The sequence below is a fragment of the Eulemur rufifrons genome, chromosome 7 (genome assembly GCF_041146395.1).
Source record: "Eulemur rufifrons isolate Redbay chromosome 7, OSU_ERuf_1, whole genome shotgun sequence".
NCBI lineage: Eukaryota > Metazoa > Chordata > Mammalia > Primates > Lemuridae > Eulemur > Eulemur rufifrons.
Genome location: NC_090989.1, coordinates 47408687 through 47426452, shown reverse-complemented (window position 1 = coordinate 47426452; position 17766 = coordinate 47408687). Strand labels below are relative to the sequence as shown.

The 17766-nt window shown below is 38.7% G+C and overlaps 1 protein-coding gene and 1 non-coding gene across 2 annotated transcripts in view; both read left to right on the top strand.

Annotated features, from left to right (window-relative positions):
- The first annotated feature begins 1022 nt into the window (after window positions 1-1022).
- The window catches only part of ZBTB11 (zinc finger and BTB domain containing 11), a 28849-nt gene continuing 12105 nt past the window's right edge, over window positions 1023-17766 (top strand). The window contains exons 1-3 of the mRNA XM_069472561.1: window positions 1023-3116; window positions 10691-10926; window positions 11615-11846. Of these exons, the coding sequence (XP_069328662.1) occupies window positions 2807-3116; window positions 10691-10926; window positions 11615-11846 (778 nt within the window). The 5' untranslated portion in view covers window positions 1023-2806. The remainder of the gene's footprint in view (window positions 3117-10690; window positions 10927-11614; window positions 11847-17766) is intronic.
- On the top strand, window positions 6943-7049 carry LOC138388742 (U6 spliceosomal RNA). The gene has a single exon (XR_011234233.1). It is a non-coding gene; the product is annotated as a U6 spliceosomal RNA (small nuclear RNA).

Genomic DNA, 17766 nt, shown 5'->3' with positions numbered 1-17766 from the left:
ACTTTGCAGAAAGTAAATGTTTTAAATGATTTTTTTAAGTACCCATTTCCATGATTTTTAATAGATTTTATTAATATATAGGGTTTGCCTTCTGTTCATTGGTGTCTCACCTACCATTAGCTGATAGCTGAGTTGAACATGCCTTTTAAAACTTGCTCCCAGAAAGTTAGCTTAAATGAAGAGCACTGCTTCTTGAGCAAAGTATCCTTAACTAACTTCTGTGGGGTTTGACAGAGCCATGTTAGATTGCAAAAGTGTCTTGAGTATTCTGCTGATTGAAGAGACGTATGTGTATAAGATGGGATAAGGAATCTAGAATATAGAAATAATCATGTATGTAAAGAATAGGCTTGTACAGAAAGATTCTTGCAAGGATACAACAGTGAATAAGCCACAATCCTCTTGGGAAACATGCTTTTACACACAGGCATATTAAATGAAGGTATAGTCAATAGCAACGTTTCCTCTTATCCCCATTCTATCCACGGTAATGCAATTTTTCTTTCTAGTGCATGTTAAATTCAGGCACTGTTCAAAAGTACTGATGATAACAAAATGAATCATTCTTTTTGGGAACCCGAAAGTTGAAATATGTAAAAATCAATATAAGAAATGTGCGGGCTTTTGCTCAGGAGGTCAAAACCTAAGATTTTGCTTGGGGAAAAAATCTTTTTTTATTGCAATGACAATGTTTTATTTATGAAATTACAGGGAAAGTAAAATTTCACTGTGAACAAGGAAAGCTTAAAATAACTAATGAAAATATCCAACTTGGATGCAGAGCTATGAATGCTAATTTTTGGACATAATAAAAGTATTTTCTTGTTTAAATGTTGGCATTTAATAAAGTGTAACTGCTGATTCTGATTATCCTTGAGTCCTAGGTAGCCTGTGGCCCAGAAGGAAGTAAATACTAAGTCCCCGTTTTCATAGTATAGCAAGTTTTAGCTTTGCTCAGGAATACAATCTGACCACCGAGGAAACATTTAATGAAAACATTTTTCTATTAGTCCCAAGAGGAATCCAGGCATTAGTGGGGTTCTCAGTGCTTTCACGCCTTGTGTTTTGGCAGAAACAACTGGGTGGAGAAATGTTTTTTCACTTAGCTTTTCTTAAGTGGTATTTGTCACTTCCACTCTTGCCAGTATACTCCTACCTGTATTGTTTGCTTTAAATTATACTTAAATCTACTCACTTGATGTTAAATTCAGTTTTAAAAGGAATCAACATGGTAACAGAAACCAGTGGTGGGGCTGGCCCAACACGTTGACCAGCTCCTTACAGGGTGGATTTAGGCTTCTCTGAGTGCCCCACTCCACTAGTGGAGAGAGGCAACCACGCATTTTAATGCCTCCCTCTTCAGCTATGATCGTAAAGTCTGCAAATTGATTGAGCCAAAGTAGATCCTAGGCCTGGTAGTTTTGTTTTTTCTCTGGGCCTTGGGAGTTCAAGTCCCTACACCTGGAATCTTTCAGTGATTTCCTTGTGATTCTGGGCCCTCTAGGAATTAGTGTGTGCGCGCGCGCCCCAAAAACCATGGAGCCTGGATGCATCATTCTGTTTTTGAGTCTGCTGTATTCACCTGTTGTCTGCCCCTCACCTGCCTCCACAAGGGACAAAGAGCCTCATCCAGAGACTGTAGACTACCTGGTGGGAAACGGGAGCGTTGGCAGTGTTTGCAACCAGAGTCCTTGGGCGCGGAAGCCTGAAATTTTCCGGCTTCAGCAAAGCGGCATTAGTGTCTGACCCCACTCGCCACAGAGTATGCTTGGTCTGGGGCTCTTTTAAAGACTGCAGATTCAGCCCAGGGAAGGGTCGCCCGGGTCGCTGCTCCAGACTGCCAGTTAAATATCTGAATTAGAAACCTTAGCGCACATTGGGAAATGCAATTCTAGTCGGCTTGGCCTCTTGTGCTCTTAACATATTGGGTGTAAAATGGAAAACGCTTTCCCCTACGTTTATATAGAAATACATGCAAATGAAGCTTTAAGAAGATGGTACTAGTTAGTCCTTCCCACCCCTTTACAACATGATTGCCCTTTGTAGAAAATCCTCACTATGCTACTCATTCCAGAAAAATCCCGACTATTCCTTGGGTAGTTGGGACCTAGCAGATAAGTTTAGGAACTATAACTCCTATCATTGAACGACTTAAGATTTTACAATGCTAGTTAACTGGAACCTAAATTTCTATAGGGCTGTCTTTGCTGCTGGGTTCAAAGACTAACATTTTCACAGTAGCCTCAAAATCTGATTATTTTATGATGTCTGGCGTCTCAGAAGGTAGACGGAAAAACAGACTCCTTTACCCCCTGGGGTGTCTCCAATGACATCACAACTGCCCACCGGCTCCTCCTACACGTGGCTCCTTAGCGTGGGAAAGAAGGGAAAAATGAAAAGGGAAACTGCCAGGACTTAAGATGTCTGCCCAAAGACCCTCGATTTCCCAGGAAGGGCCTACCCACTTCCAAAATGTCCGTCCGCATTCCTCACGTCACTCTATCGGCTCCATCAAGCCAAAAAACGAGTACGCTCCAATCAGGGCTCAGTCCCCGCCCTTGACTTGCGTCACTTCCGGTGGTGCAGCAGCCATTTTGTCAGTCGCCAGTGGATCCCGCGCGCTTGAGAAGTGCAGTTCCCCCTGGTTACCGACTCGTCCGTTCTCTCTTCGTGTTGCGAGCACCGTCTAAGAGCGCTCGCCAGAGGCGCAGCCGTTCCTCCCTACGGTGCTGTTGCATCCGCCTGGAGGTGGTGCGCTCTTTTCCTCCTCTGCCACTGACAGGCGCCCTCAGTGCCGCCGTCCGCGATGTCAAGCGAGGAGAGCTACCGGGCCATCCTGCGCTACCTGACAAACGAGAGCGAGCCGTACGCCCCGGGCACCGAGGGCAATGTCAAGCGTAAAATCCGCAAGGCTGCCGCTTGCTACGTGGTGCGCGACGGGACTTTGTATTACCAGCGGCGGCAGCGGCACCGCAAGACCTTCGCGGAGCTAGAGGTGGTGCTGCAGCCGGAGCGGCGCCGGGACCTCATCGAGGCGGCGCACCTGGGTCCGGGCGGCACTCACCACACCCGGCATCAGACCTGGCACGACTTATCCAAGACGTACTGGTGGCGAGGTACGACTTGGCCCGCGGCGAGAGGGCGGGTCGGCGGCTTGTTGCCGGCGCAAGGCTTGCTGGCGGGGCCTGATTGCGCACTCACGAATTCAAGGGTCCCGGACGCCCCTTGCCGGGCAGCTAGCGCTGGGCTGCGCAGCGGCTGCCAGGCGGAGTCAAGAGGGTGGGGGACGCGAAGGGAGCCGCACTTCCCACAGGAAGGAGGCCAGGGGAACTGGGGGCGGGCCCTGGCTCTGGGTGGGGCCAAGGGGGCTTCCCCGGGGGCCGGGCCAGCGGCGGGGAGGGGCCGACGCCTGAGCTGCGCCAGGCCCACTTTCTTACGCGGCCCTTGAGCCAGTTACCGCGTTCCTCAGGAGGAAGCTTCTAGCAGGCGGCCGAGGAGGCGCGGCTTGTTTGTGCGGACGGTTTGGGGGAGGGACAGTTCGTTCGCCCAAAGCCGGGCTCCGGTCTTGAGGAGCAGCTTTGAGGTTCTCTGCATCCCCTCGCCCGTATCCCTCAAATTCTGCTACTTGGGCGCGAGGAATACAGTTACATGCAGAAGTAATATGGAGTGGTTGTGTGAACATTCGTCTTGAACCTCGTTTTTACACCAAAAATTAAACGTAAAGGATAAGTTACTCCTAATTCTGAATGTTTTAATATTCTTTCTCCTGATACAGTGAAAAGCGCTTTGGGAACTCTGAGGCGCTGTATACACCCAGAAGAAAAATGGTTTACCGTGACATTTTTTGTCAGGAAATACAGCTCTGAAGTTTCTTGGCTCCTTGGGAACTAGTTTAGGGAAGGAGAGCAAGTGCCTTTGGTTGCTTAACCGTCTGCTTAACTCTCCACAAAGTGGACGAATAATCACACTGCTCGGTTTAGAATTAGCAGCTTACAGGCCCATATAAGAAGAAGTTTTGTTAGGAATGATTCTGCCACACTCTGTATGGCTGCAGAGAAATTAATTCATGGGTCTTGGTTACTTAATCTGTGAATATAGATAGTAGGCTACTGAACAGTTTCTAAAGTTCCTGTTGGTTTATAAACTTTATCATCAAGCCTATTCATTTACGAACTGTTTGACGGTCCTTTTGTTCCTTGGAGAATTTATTTATTTTATTTATTTTTATTATTATTTTTTTTTGAGACAGAGTCTCACTGTGTTGCCCCGGGTAGAGTGAGTGCCGTGGCATCAGCCTAGCTCACAGCAACCTCAAACTCCTGGGCTTAAGCGATCCTACTGCCTCAGCCTCCAGAGTAGGTGGGACTACAGGCATGTGCCACCATGCCCAGCTAATTTTTTCTATATAGTTTTAGTTGTTTGGCTAATTTCTTTCTATTTTTAGTAGAGATGGGGGTCTCGCTCTTGCTCAGGCTGGTCTCGAACTCCTGACCTCGAGCCATCCACCTGCCTCTGCTTCCCAGAGTGCTAGGATTACAGGCGTGAGCCACCGCGCCCGGCCTTGGAGAATTCTTTTGTGTTTTCAAAAGCAGTCCGGTTCTAGATTTTTCTTAAATGCTTTCTTTTAATTCATTTTCTGGTTTAAACCAATACTTGAATTAAATTCCTCTAAGGAGACACAACTATGAAGAGTAAAATATGGGGTAATCGCTGTATTTTGTTAGGATTGGTTTGATCTGATACTGTTTGGTTGAACAAATGTCTCAGTTTTAATACTTTAGGACATATTAAAGATAATTATTAACATAACTATAGGTAACATTGGTTTTTCTCTTTAGGTTTTTTTTTTTCTTTTTTTTTTTTGCATAATTGCTTTATTGGGAAATACAGGTAACATTGGTTACCCTTTTACATGCACACATAGTTTTGTGCAACTACTTTGTTTTCATTTAATCTTCATAAAACTTTGTGAGGTGAAAATATTTATATCTCTGTTTTACAGAAGGAAAAACTAAAAGCACCAGGAGATTAAATAATACAACAAAGGTCACACAGCTCACATTTGTGATTTCACACTTTTCTTAACCATTATTATATGATGTTGTATAGGGCTTAGTATTCAGAATTTTCTTGCTGTAAATTATCTATGGATGATATCTAGTTTGGGGTGTTTTTTTTAAGCATGCAGAGCCTTAAAAGACAGAAAAACACTGAGATGATGTTTATGTTAACGTAATTTAAAAGTGAAAGATATATTTGTAGTTATGCAGAAATTCAAAATCCTTAAATATCTAGAGCAGCTGTTGTTAACGTGCAAGAACCTCCGGAAGAGGGAGCCCCCTGAGATCCTTTCAGAGTATCCACAAGGTTAAAACTACTTTCATTATAAAGCTAAAGCATTATTTGTCTTTTCACTCTCATTCTCTGAATTTACGATGGGGTTATGTATATCGTTAAGTCGAAAATTCATTTAATACACCTAATCTACATCCTAGTTTAGCCTAGCCTACTTTAAATGTGCTCAAAGCACTTACCTTAGCCTACAGTTGGGCCCATTTCACGCAAAACCTATTTTAGCGTAAAGTGGTGAACGTTGTATCTCATGTAATTTGTTGAATGCTATGCTGAAGAGAAAAACAGAATGATTGTATGGGTACTTGAAGTACAGCTTCTACTGAATAAGAATTGCTTTTACACCATCATAAAATGAAAATACTGTATATCAGACCATCATAAGTCAGAACCATCACTACAGTACTTTTTTAGAAGCTACATGACATTTTATGTGACAATAGATGGAATGCAGAAGCATATACAGTTGGCCCTCCATATTTGTGAGTTTCCCATATCGTGGATTCAACCAATCACAGATGGAAAGTATAAAAAAGAATGCTTGTTTCTGTAATGAACATGAAAAGACTTTCTTTTCTTGTCATTATTCCCTAAATGATACACTATAACAACTATTTACATAGCATTTACATGGTATTAGGTAAGTATAATATTGTATCTCCATTTTACAGTTGATCACAAAGAGGTTTAGAGAGGTGAGAGGTTCAGTGACTTGGCGCCATGGTCACAGAGCTAGTTAGTGAATCACTTTTCTGCATAAATAATTTCAACCTCTTGCAGTATTTCCCCACTCTTAAAATAGTAAAGTAACTGTTTTTACACATTAGTATCTTTTGCGTCGTTAATTTGAATCAGTCACAACTCTGGATGAACTAAGGAGGTCTAAATTTCTGAATCCCTAAAACTATATTTAAGATGATCCCATCAAAACAGTAACACTTGACTTAAAAGATATAAACCGTGATACTAAGGTGATTTTTGAGACAGTTGATTATTGTACATTTGTATTATTTCTTCTGCAGTTTTTATTTATTTTTCATCTTTGTTCAAATGCTTTCTGTGTAGTTTCTCCAATACCATTTGAACTCGGCCAGTTAATACTTTAATCAAACCTCTGTTGTATCCAGAGTATACTTAATATGTAGAATCATAAAATGCACAGAAATACATCTAAAAAGGCCAGATGCAGTGGCCTGTAATCCAAGCACTTTTGGGAGGCCAAGGTGGGAGGATCATTTAAGGTCTGAAGTTCAAGACCAGCCTGGGCAATATAGCAAGACCCTATTTCTATGAAAATAAAAATAAATAAGCCAGATGTGGTGGTGTACGCCTGTGGTCCTAGCTGCTCAGGAGGTTGGGGTGGGAGGGTTACTTGAGCCCAGAAGTTCAAGGTTGCAATGAGCAATGATTGCACCACTGCACTTCAGCCCAGGCAATAGAGTAAGACCCTGCTTCTTAAAAATAAATAAATACATCCAAGATTAACTAGGAAAAACTGATTCATCTTGTCCTTGTTTATTTTGGACGTGGGAATTTCCATAGCAGTACTCCTTATTTTCTAAATGTATTTCTCACTTAGAAATATACTTAGTGCTCGCTTCGGCAGCACATATACTAAAATTGGAACGATACAGAGAAGATTAGCATGGCCCCTGCGCAAGGATGACACGCAAATTCGTGAAGCGTTCCATATTAAAATAAATAAATAAATAAAATAAAATAAATATACTTAAATAGGCTGGTCACAATGGCTTACCTGTGTAATAAATACTAGCACTCTGGGAAGCCGAGACAGGAGGATCGCTTGAGGTCAGGAGTTTGAGACCAGCCTGAGCAAGAGCAAGACCCCGTCTTTACAAAAAAAAAAAAAAAAAAGAAAAATTAGCTGGGCTTGGTGGTGTGCACCTGTAGTCCCAGCTCCTGGGGAGGCTGAGGCAGGAGGATAGCTTTGAGTCTAGGTGTTTGAGGTTGTAGTGAGCTATGATGACACCACTGCACTCTAGCGCTATATGCACACACACATATACACATATACGTACACACAAATACGTATTTGTTTACATATTTCATTTCCCTCTCACATACTCATTTATTCTGTTTTATTTTGGTAAAATATACAAACACAATTTAACATTTCAGGTGTACATTTCAGTGGCATTAAGTACATTGTTGGGCAACCATCACCATTATTCATCTCCAGAAATTTATCATCCTATTTACTTTTAACTGTATATAAAATGTATATCTATTCTGCCTTTTTATTGATTTGTTTAAACCTGTTACTATACCTCATACAGAAATAGATTTGTTACTGACTTTAATATTTTCAGACAATAGAATATAACTTCTGTTGGTCTCTAAAGTGGGTACATGTAAATGCTTTACTTATATAAGTTTTATTTAACCCTGACCCATTATTGAATCCTTCCAAAATAAGTCTTCTTTGAACCAATAAATTTGGCAAATGCCTAGGTTAAACAGGTTTCTTTATGGTAGAAGTCAGAGTTTCTCATATGATAATGCCCATTGTATATACCTAAAATTTAATTTTTTTAATTTATTACTTCAGTGTATACTTTTATAATAAGTGTAGGACATAAACAATTTGGGAATTTTGCTTGAGTACTTTCTGAAGATTGAGAGTATAAGGAACTTGGTGCAATTTGACATATTAGAACTCTTTGCAGGAATAACATACCTCTGTATCATTTTAGTTAATAATAAACTTTTTCATTTGTATTTATTTGGAGGCAGTGGGGGGGACAAGTTTCTGCCATAAGGATGAGCAAACATGTTCCTGTGTATCTTAACATACAGAAAATCACATGGGTTCTGGAGGCCTGGCTCTGCCATTTTACTAGATGTGACTTTGGACAAGTTACATACCTCTTAGGGTTTAGTTCTCTTCTATAGAATGGGAATTAATTGTTCTTGCCTTACTAGGATGATAGCAGGTGTGTATGTATATAAAGCCTTCCTCCCCTTCCCCCTTACTCCTACCCCAGCATGCTGAGCTAGAAGTTAAAATCCAAAGTAGGCTTTTGTGAGTGGCCTGTGTACAATCAACTTTTGTTAGATTATACATGCTGTTATTTCACACAACCCTAAAATTTCATAACTTTCAAAAACAAAATATATTTTATTATTTTATTTTGTCAGGATCTCACTGTGTCACCCAGGATGGAGTGCAGTGGCCTGATTATAGTTCACTGCAACCTCCAACGCCTGGGCTCAGGCAATCCTCCTGTCTGCCTCAGCTTCCCAGGTAGCTGGGACTACAGGCAAGCACCACCATGCCCAGCTAATTTTTAAATATTTTTTAGAGGTGCGGTCTTGCTATATTGCCAGGCTGTTCTTCAAGTGCTGGCCTCAAGCAACCTTTCCTCCTCGGCCTCTGAAAGTGCTGGGATTATAGATGTGAGCCACCGTACCTGGCCAAAATCTGATTATTATAAGTTTTGGTAATAGTCCTGTTCTAGGCTACAGATTGGCTTCAGCTTTTTTCATCTGCAATTCAGGTTAAAGGATAGTATCCGTCTGGGACATGCTGTTCTTTGGGAGAGGAGATAAAGATCAGAGAATGGGTTGAAACACCCTTAAGACTTATGTTCAGGCCAGGCTCAGTGGCTCAGGCCTATAGTAATCCTAGCACTCTGGGAGGCCAAGGCAGAGGATCGCTTGAGGTCAGGAGTTCAAGACCAGCCTGAGCAAGAGTGAGACCCGTCTCTACTAAAAATAGAAATTAGCTGGACTACTAAAAATATATAGAAAAAAATTAGCCGGGCATGATGGTGCGTGTCTGTAGTCCCAGCTACTTGGAGACTGAGGCAGAAGGATTGCTTGAGCCCAGGAGTTTGAGGTTGCTGTGAGCTAGGCTGATGCCACGGTACTCTAGCCCAGGCAACAGAGCAAGACTCTGTCTCCAAAAAAAATAAAATAAAATAAAATAAAAAAATAAAAGATTTATGTTCAGACATGGCCATACACACCGCCATATCCATTCATGTTCCATTGGCCAAAGCAAATTGCATGGTCAAGCCTGCCGACAGTGGGGTGGAGAAGTATTCACTTGAGCCATATTAAATTGTTATTTATGTAGGTCAAAAACAGTTGAATAGGCTGGGCGCGGTGGCTCATGCCTGTAATTCCAGCACTCTGGGAGGCTGAGGTGGGTGATCGTTTGAGCTCAGGAGTTCGAGACCAGCCTGAGCAAGAGTGAGACCCCATCTCTACTAAAAATAGAAAGAAATTAGCTGGACAACTAAAAATATATATAGAAAAAATTAGCCGGGCATGGTGGCGCATGCCTGTAGTCCCAGCTACTCGGGAGGCTGAGGCAGAAGGATTGCTCGAGCCCAGGAGTTTGAGGTTGCTGTGCACTAAGCTGACGCCACAGCACTCTAGCCTGGGCAACAGAGTGAGACTCTGTCTTAAAAAAAAAAAAAAAAAAATTCAAAAACAGTTGAATATTGGCAGTTTCTTTTTTTTTTTTTTGAGACAGAGTCTCACTTTGTTGCCCAGGCTAGAGTGAGTGCTGTGGCGTCAGCCTAGCTCACAGCAACCTCAAACTCCTGAGCTCAAGCGATCCTCCTGTCTCAGCCTCCCGAGTAGCTGGGACTACAGGCATGAGCCACCATGCCCGGCTAATTTTTTCTATATATATTTTTAGCTGTCCATATAATTTCTTTCTATTTTTAGTAGAGATGGGGTCTCGCTCTTGCTCAGGCTGGTCTCGAACTCCTGAGCTCAAACGATCCGCCCACCTCGGCCTCCCAGAGTGCTAGGATTACAGGCGTGAGCCACCACGCCCGGCCTGGCAGTTTCATATAGTTTCTATTGTATGAATTAATACTTTTCATCTCATATGTAAAAGGGTGAGGCTATATAATCATCTTATGGTAGGGGAAATGAATAACTAGGAAGCAGCAACAAGACAGCGAACCTCAGTGTGGAAATGAATCATCATTTGTAACCTTATGTCTTTGAAAATATATTTTACATTCTAAAGAACTCACTCCACATACAACAGTGGTCCCCAACCTTTTTGGTACCAGGGACCGGTTTCATGGAAGACAGTTTTTCTACAGGTTGGAGGGGGTTGTGGGCGGAGCCCTACAGCCCAGTCCCTAACAGACTTTGGACCACCCAGAGGTTAGGGACCACAGCTTTACAGGACATAAGTGTGTCTGCACATAGATATTTGAACATACATTAGTGTATACAGACTAAATAATGCTATATTTTTCAATTTTTTTATTTACTTTAAGATGCCATATTCTTCAATTTTCCATTAGGAACAGTATTATATTTAAATTGATAATTTTTATTTTCATTGTAGGTATATTAAAACAAGTCAAAGATTATATTAAACAGTGTAGCAAATGCCAGGAGAAACTGGATCGCTCCCGTCCAATATCAGATGCTTCAGAAATGTTGGAAGAATTGGGACTAGACCTTGAATCTGGAGAAGAAAGTAATGAATCAGAAGATGACCTGAGCAACTTTACTTCACCTCCAACTACAGCCTCCAAGCCTTCAAAAAAGAAGCCAGTATCCAGACATGAACTTGTATTTGTAAGTGGTACTTTCCATTCAGCTTTAACGTTCGTTGCTATTAGTGTAATAGTATTTGCAGTCTTGATGACTTTTATTTTTCTCAGACCATTAAGACTGCTTGACTATTGGCAATGACATTGAAGATTTAAGGAGGTATAGACCTGAAGTAGATCTTATTGAATCAGACAAAATGGGTAATGTAGGATGTTGCTGTATAAGCTATACTGCCTCTTCATTTATCATACATGTTCCTGTTATTTCTTTTCTTCAGAATGAACTTAGTTACCTGTTGGTTTAATGTTAATTATTCCTCCTCCTTTCTTTTGTAATGATATATTGGTGCAGGTGAAGAGAATACATTTCTAGAAGCAGTCTCTAGATCATGCAGCAAGATAAAGTTAATCTGGCTAATTCTTTGTTTTTTGCCTGCTTCAGTTTCATGCATCATCACATTTCTGACTGGTAAGAATAGACAGCCAGAAGAGAGATACAGGTTTTCATTAGGTCAAGTAGAGTGAACATAGCAGGAAAAAGTGGGGACAACATATCTTTTTATTTAAATACACAGGTAACAAAGAATATCAGATTATTTCTTCATATCTGTTCAAAGGGAATCCTTTAGCGTGTCTTGTTTCGAAGCCTTGTTAAGGGTAAAAAATACAGATGATATATAATACAATTCTTGATCTCAAACTTCTTTTGGTAGGTTGACACCAAAGGAGTGGTAAGACGTACTTCTCCAAAACATTGTCAGGCTGTCTTAAAACAGCTGAATGAACAGAGACTTTCCAACCAGTTCTGTGATGTTACTTTGTTAATTGAAGGAGAAGAGTACAAAGCTCATAAATCTGTTTTGTCAGCTAATAGCGAATATTTTCGAGATCTTTTTATCGAGAAAGGAGCTGTTTCCAGTCATGAGGCTGTGGTGGATCTTTCTGGTAAGAATTTTCTATTACTCTTGCTTTTTGGTTATAACTACATTCTAGAAGGGGTGTCTTCCAAAGTCAGAATTTATGCTAAAGTAGGAGAAGCCCTCTTATATAGCAGCAAACTAAGCTCAATCAAAAAGGTTCTTTTTAGCAGGGTTTCCGTGGGAGAGTTATGGAAAAGACTTGTCATTTCTTCTGTTATAGCAGAAAAATTATTTCTGGGATGTAAACTGTTAGAAGTGGTTTGAAAGAAATCCACAACTGCATCAGTGTGGTTTTACTGAATGAATATAATATTTAAAAATTGAGTGTTTAGGCTAGGTGCAGTGATGCATGCCTATAGTCCCAGCTACTCAGGAGTCTGAGATAGAAGAATCTCTTGAAGTCAGGAATTCTAGACTGTTGTGTGCAATGATGGTACCAGTGAATAGCCACTGCCCTCCATCCTGGGGAACATAATGAGATCCTATCTCTAAAAATAAATATAAATAAATAAAAATTGGTTGTGTGTTGTTTTTGTTTAAGATTAAGCATTAGAATTCATTAAGTTCAATAATCAAACTGTCACTGTAGAAAAATCAAAATTCCAGGTGAGTTTTTTTATTACTGTGAATGAATAGTTTGACTTTTCTTTTGGCCTCGTTAGAATTTATATATTGGCTTATGAGTCAACAAATGAAAATTTAGTTAGAATTAAAGTAACTTATACATTTCCTGATAATATAAATTTGATGTAATCTTTGAATTACTGACGTCACTTTATGAAATGATTGTTTTCATTTTCCCAAACAGAAAAGTGACTTTACCCAGATATATAAATACTTAACCATTTAACCACAGAACCCTTTATTTTTTAAGCTCACCTTTTCTGCAAAGACAAATACATACATTTTTCTTTAGCTTTATGTTTATATGAAGCCATAGCTTTCTCTCTATGAAGAATATTTATTAAACATACACTGTGTGCAAGGAATTAGCCTAAGCTCTGGGGATACATTGGTGAGCAAAAACTTTTTGTAGCTTAGAGTTGCGTTACATTCTAGATCAGTGGTATTTTTTTCTGGGTTTGGTAACACAGGAGAAAATATGTCTTATACTGAGCCATCTGAATAATAAAACTCATTATAGGTATAGTCGTTTGATGTGTTAGCTTTGGAATTTTTTTCCCCTATAGTTCATGCATCTGAAGCAGAAAGAGAGAGCGTGAGTGTTGCTCTTTTCGGCTTAACAGCTTATAGCAAATGAAAAGAAATGGCTGCCTGAAATAATGGCAGCACAGCATTCTAGTATCCCAACAAAATACTTCATTTATTCTTCCTTCTATGTGCTTATTGTTATTTATTGTTCATCAAATATGCTGTAAGCCAATCACAGGTGAAAAAGACATTATTTTTAGAATATGTTTGATTTAAATATTAAGTATTTGTAAAATATATGTGAAGTATAAAAAACAATGATATAATGTATATCTGTTTCTTAATTTTCCAGTTAATGTAGTTGAATTCATCACTGTTTTCCTTTTTGTTGTTTATGCTTAAAAAATTCTTCCCTGTGCCAAATCATAAAGGTATTTTCATAATTTGTCTCTTTAAAGTTTCATAGTTTTTATTTTACATTTAATTTTTAATCTATTTGGAATTTACTTTTGTTGGTGTGAGATAGGTGTTCAGTTATTTTTCTTGTGTCGATCATTACTTGTCTTAGAACCAGGTAGTGAAAACTTCATCGTCTTCCCACCCATGGACCGTGCTCATTCTGTTACAAAAGATTTCTGTTTGTCTCTTCCTACATTATTATCATTTGTTCTTGATTCCTTTAGCATTATAATAATAAGGAAAGTCGCCCACCTTTTATTATTCAGGTGGGTCTTAGCTATTCCTAACCCTTTGCTCTTACATATAGACTAAAATCAGCTTGTTGACTTCTAAAAAAAATGCATTTTGATAGGGATTACATTGAATTAATAAACTTTTAGGGATTTATCTGTAAAAGTCTTACATGTCTTTTGTTAGATTTATCCCAAGGTGCTTTATACGTTTTGGTACTATTACGATTTTCTTCCTTCTTAAAATTGTATAGTTTCTAATTTATTTTTGGTATATACTCATTGCATATACAGTAATATTACTTAATTCCCTTATCCATTCAAACATTTTTAGATTCTTTATCATTTTCTGCATAAAACAAATATATTATCTGCAAATAGTAATGGTTTTGTTTCTCCCTTTCCAATCCTTATATTCTGATCTTTTGTTCTTGCTTTACCGTGCTGGCCAGGACCTCAAAAAAAAAAAGGCAATTGAGTAGAAATGGTGATAGAGGGTTCACTTATCCCTAGTTCTGAAGAAGATGCTTAATTTTTTTTTTTCTATTCAAACCATTAAGTATGTTATTTGGTAAATGTTTAGCATTAAGGAAATTCCCTCTGAAATGGATGTTGACTTCTCACATAATTTTTCTGTATCACTTGAAACCATCTTTATTTTTCTCCTTCTATTAATGTAGGAAATTACATTGATTTTTTTTTAATGTTAAGCCACTTTGTCATTCCTGAGATAAATCCAGTTTAGTCATGATGTATCCCATTGTATAAGTTACCATTTGGTTTGCTAATACAGTTTAGAATGTTTGCATCTGTAGTCATGAGTAGTTTTCCTTTTTCACATTGTTTCTGTCTGATTTTGATGAGTTCCAGACTTGTAAAATGTGTGTTCCCACTAATTGTTATGTATACTAAAATAGTTACTATAAGATTGGAATTATTTGTTTCTTGAACGTGTGGTAAAATTGTGGCTAAAATTGCCTGGACCTGTAGTAGACTTTGGGGTAAGATTTTTTAACTACTACTTTAAAAAGTTTAAAGGTTATGGAATTGTTTAGATTTTCTACTTTATCTTAATTTATAGGAAGCTATATATTTTTTTTTTTTGAGACAGAGTCTCACTCTGTTGCCCAGGCTAGCGTGAGTGCCGTGGCGTCAGCTTAGCTCACAGCAACCTCAAACTCCTGGGCTCAAGCAATCCTCCTGCCTCAGCCTCCCGAGTAGCTGGGACTACAGGCATGCGCCACCATGCCCGGCTAATTTTTTTTTCTATATATATATTTAGCTGTCTGTATAATTTCTTTCTATTTTTAGTAGAGATGGGGTCTCGCTCTTGCTCAGGCTGGTCTCGAACTCCTGAGCTCAAACGATCCGCCCACCTCGGCCTCCCAGAGTGCTAGGATTACAGGCGTGAGCCACCGCGCCCGGCCGGAAGCTATATTTTTGTAGGAATTTGTCCATTTCATCTAAATTTTCAAGTTTATTGGCACAAAATTTTTCATAGTGTCCTCTTCTAAATGTCTCCAGTAACTGTAGATATATTTCTTTTATTCTTGATAATTTTAATGAAAAAATTCTTATTTTTTAAATCTTTCTTACTAGAGGTTTACAGACATTATTTTTAGTCCTGCTAAAACAGGAGTTAGCAAACTACAGCACCTGTTTTTGTAAATGAAGTTTTATTGGAACACAGCTTCACCCATTCATTTACATGTCATGTGTGGCTGCTTTGGAGCTTACAAAGACAGAATTGAATAGTTGCATCACAAGCCATATGACCCACAAAGCATAAAATATTTGGTCTCTGGCTTTTTACGGAAAAACTTTCCTGACCCCTGTGCGAAAGCGTAACTGTTTTTTTAATATTAAAAACCTATCATGCAAATGTAGTCTAAGATTTTATTTAAATCATTGATTGAGGAAACCACTACGATGTTAAAACTGCTTCTAATAGAATTTTGAAGAAAATAGTTATGATGTTTTTTGGCCAGAGGAATATTTAAATGAATTTACTAACAGCTATAAAACTGACTAATATCCTGGGATAATAGGCTGTAAGTTTGGGGATTATCTTTTCTACTCTGATAGAAATAACGTCTCAGTTGTTCAGAGTTCATTTGCATTTGCTATTAGTTTTCTATAAGTTAATTTTTACATAGTGGTAAAATACTCAATAGAAGGCAGTCAGTGGTGTCTGCTCAGCCTCTTAATGGACATCTGATAATTCTTTTTATGGATTATTAAGCTTTGATTAATTTTTCTTGAAGAACAAATATTGTTTTCTTTCATTAATTTCTACTCTTTTTATTATCTTCCTCCTTTATTTGGACAAACTTTTTTTTTTTTTTTTTCTGTGAGTATAATGCAATTTAAGAATTAGGCTTATAAATTTTACTGGGATGCACTGTTCAGTATTAGATGAAGCTTGTTTACTGTTAATTCTTCTATTTACTGATTATTTTCTGTGCTTGATCTATCAGTTACTGAGAGGGAGGTGCTTTTGAATATTAACTAGTGTGATACATTTATCTATTTCTCAGAGTTTCTTCAATTTTTGTTTGATGTATCTTGAGGCTATGTTATTACATGATTATACATTTAGAATTATGGATTTATGATAAAACATCCTTTATGATGTAATGACCCTCTTTAGTGATACTTTCTACTTTAAAGTCTATTTTTGGCTACTATTAATATAGCTATGTGAATAATATTTTGGCTACTATTTGCCTAGGGATATCTTTGTTTCATCTTTTATATTCAACCTCTTTGTATCTTTATGTTTTATATGTCTCATTAAACATTGTATTTTTGGATTTTGTTTTTAATCTAGTATGAGAATCTTTGACTTCTAACTATCCTGCATAGAAATTGTTGGACTTCCTGAATATGTGGATTGATGTCTTTCATCAGCTGAGAAAAATTCTCAGCCAAAATTTACCTATTTCAAAAATTGCCTATTTCATTCTCTCTTCTACCTTTTTTTATTTTTATTTTTATTTTCAGACAGAGTCTTGCTCTGTCACTCCAGCTAGAGTGCAGTGGCATCATCATAGCTCACTGCAACCTCAAACTCCTGGGCTCAGGTGATCCTCCTGCCTCAGCCTCCTGAGTAGCTGGAACTACAGGCAAATGCCACCACACCCGGCTAATTTTTTCTATTTTTAGTAGAGATGAGGACTCATTCTTGCTCAGGCTGGTCTCGAACTCCAGAGCTCAAGCAGTCCTCCCACCTTGGCCTCACAAAATGCTAGGATTATACAGTCATGAGCCACTGCGACCGGCCTCTTCTACCTTGTGAAACTCAAATTAGATGGTCATTCTTGCTTTATCTTCTGTCTCTTAATTTTTATATGTTTTTATTTCTTTGTAATTTATTCTGGAAAGTTCTGGTTTACTCTAGCTATGTGTAATTTGCTATGAAATTCATCTACTGAGGTTTTTATTCCAATTTGTTTTCCATTTTTAGAGGTTTGGTTTAGTGTTTTTTTTTTTTTATCTCCCTCTTTGGGGAGCTATTTTTTATAATTTTTGTTTACTATGTGCCACCCATTCTTTATTTTCTATACCTTATGAGAACAATACTTAAAATCTTTGTAGACTTGATTTGGGCTATTTGTTTCTTCTAGCTCTTATTTATGGTGCCTTGTTTTTTTTTTTAATCTATGTATAATAAAATCATCTTCTTTAGAACTTTGTGGAAAATCTTTGAGTCCTGAGTTAAAGATGTTTTCAACAGGTAAAACATTTGATTCCTTAGGTATTAGGGTATTACTTAATCTAGAACAACTTTAAACACTAGCTCATGGTTTGTTTCAGTGTTATAGTGCTGTATATTCAACAACAACAAAAAAAAAAACACCAAATGAAGCCTTGTTTGTGGTCATGGATATTAAGGGAAGATTTCTCCATTGTACCTCTTCTCAGTGCCGTGGCACTGAGTATATTTTAAATGTTTTAAAATATATTTATTGGCCAGGTGCAGCGGCTCATGCCTATATTGTAGAACTCTGGGAGGCCAAGGCAGGAGAATATCTTGAGCTCAGGGGTTCAAGACCAGCCTGAGGCGGGGCGCGGTGGCTCACGCCTGTAATCCTAGCACTCTGG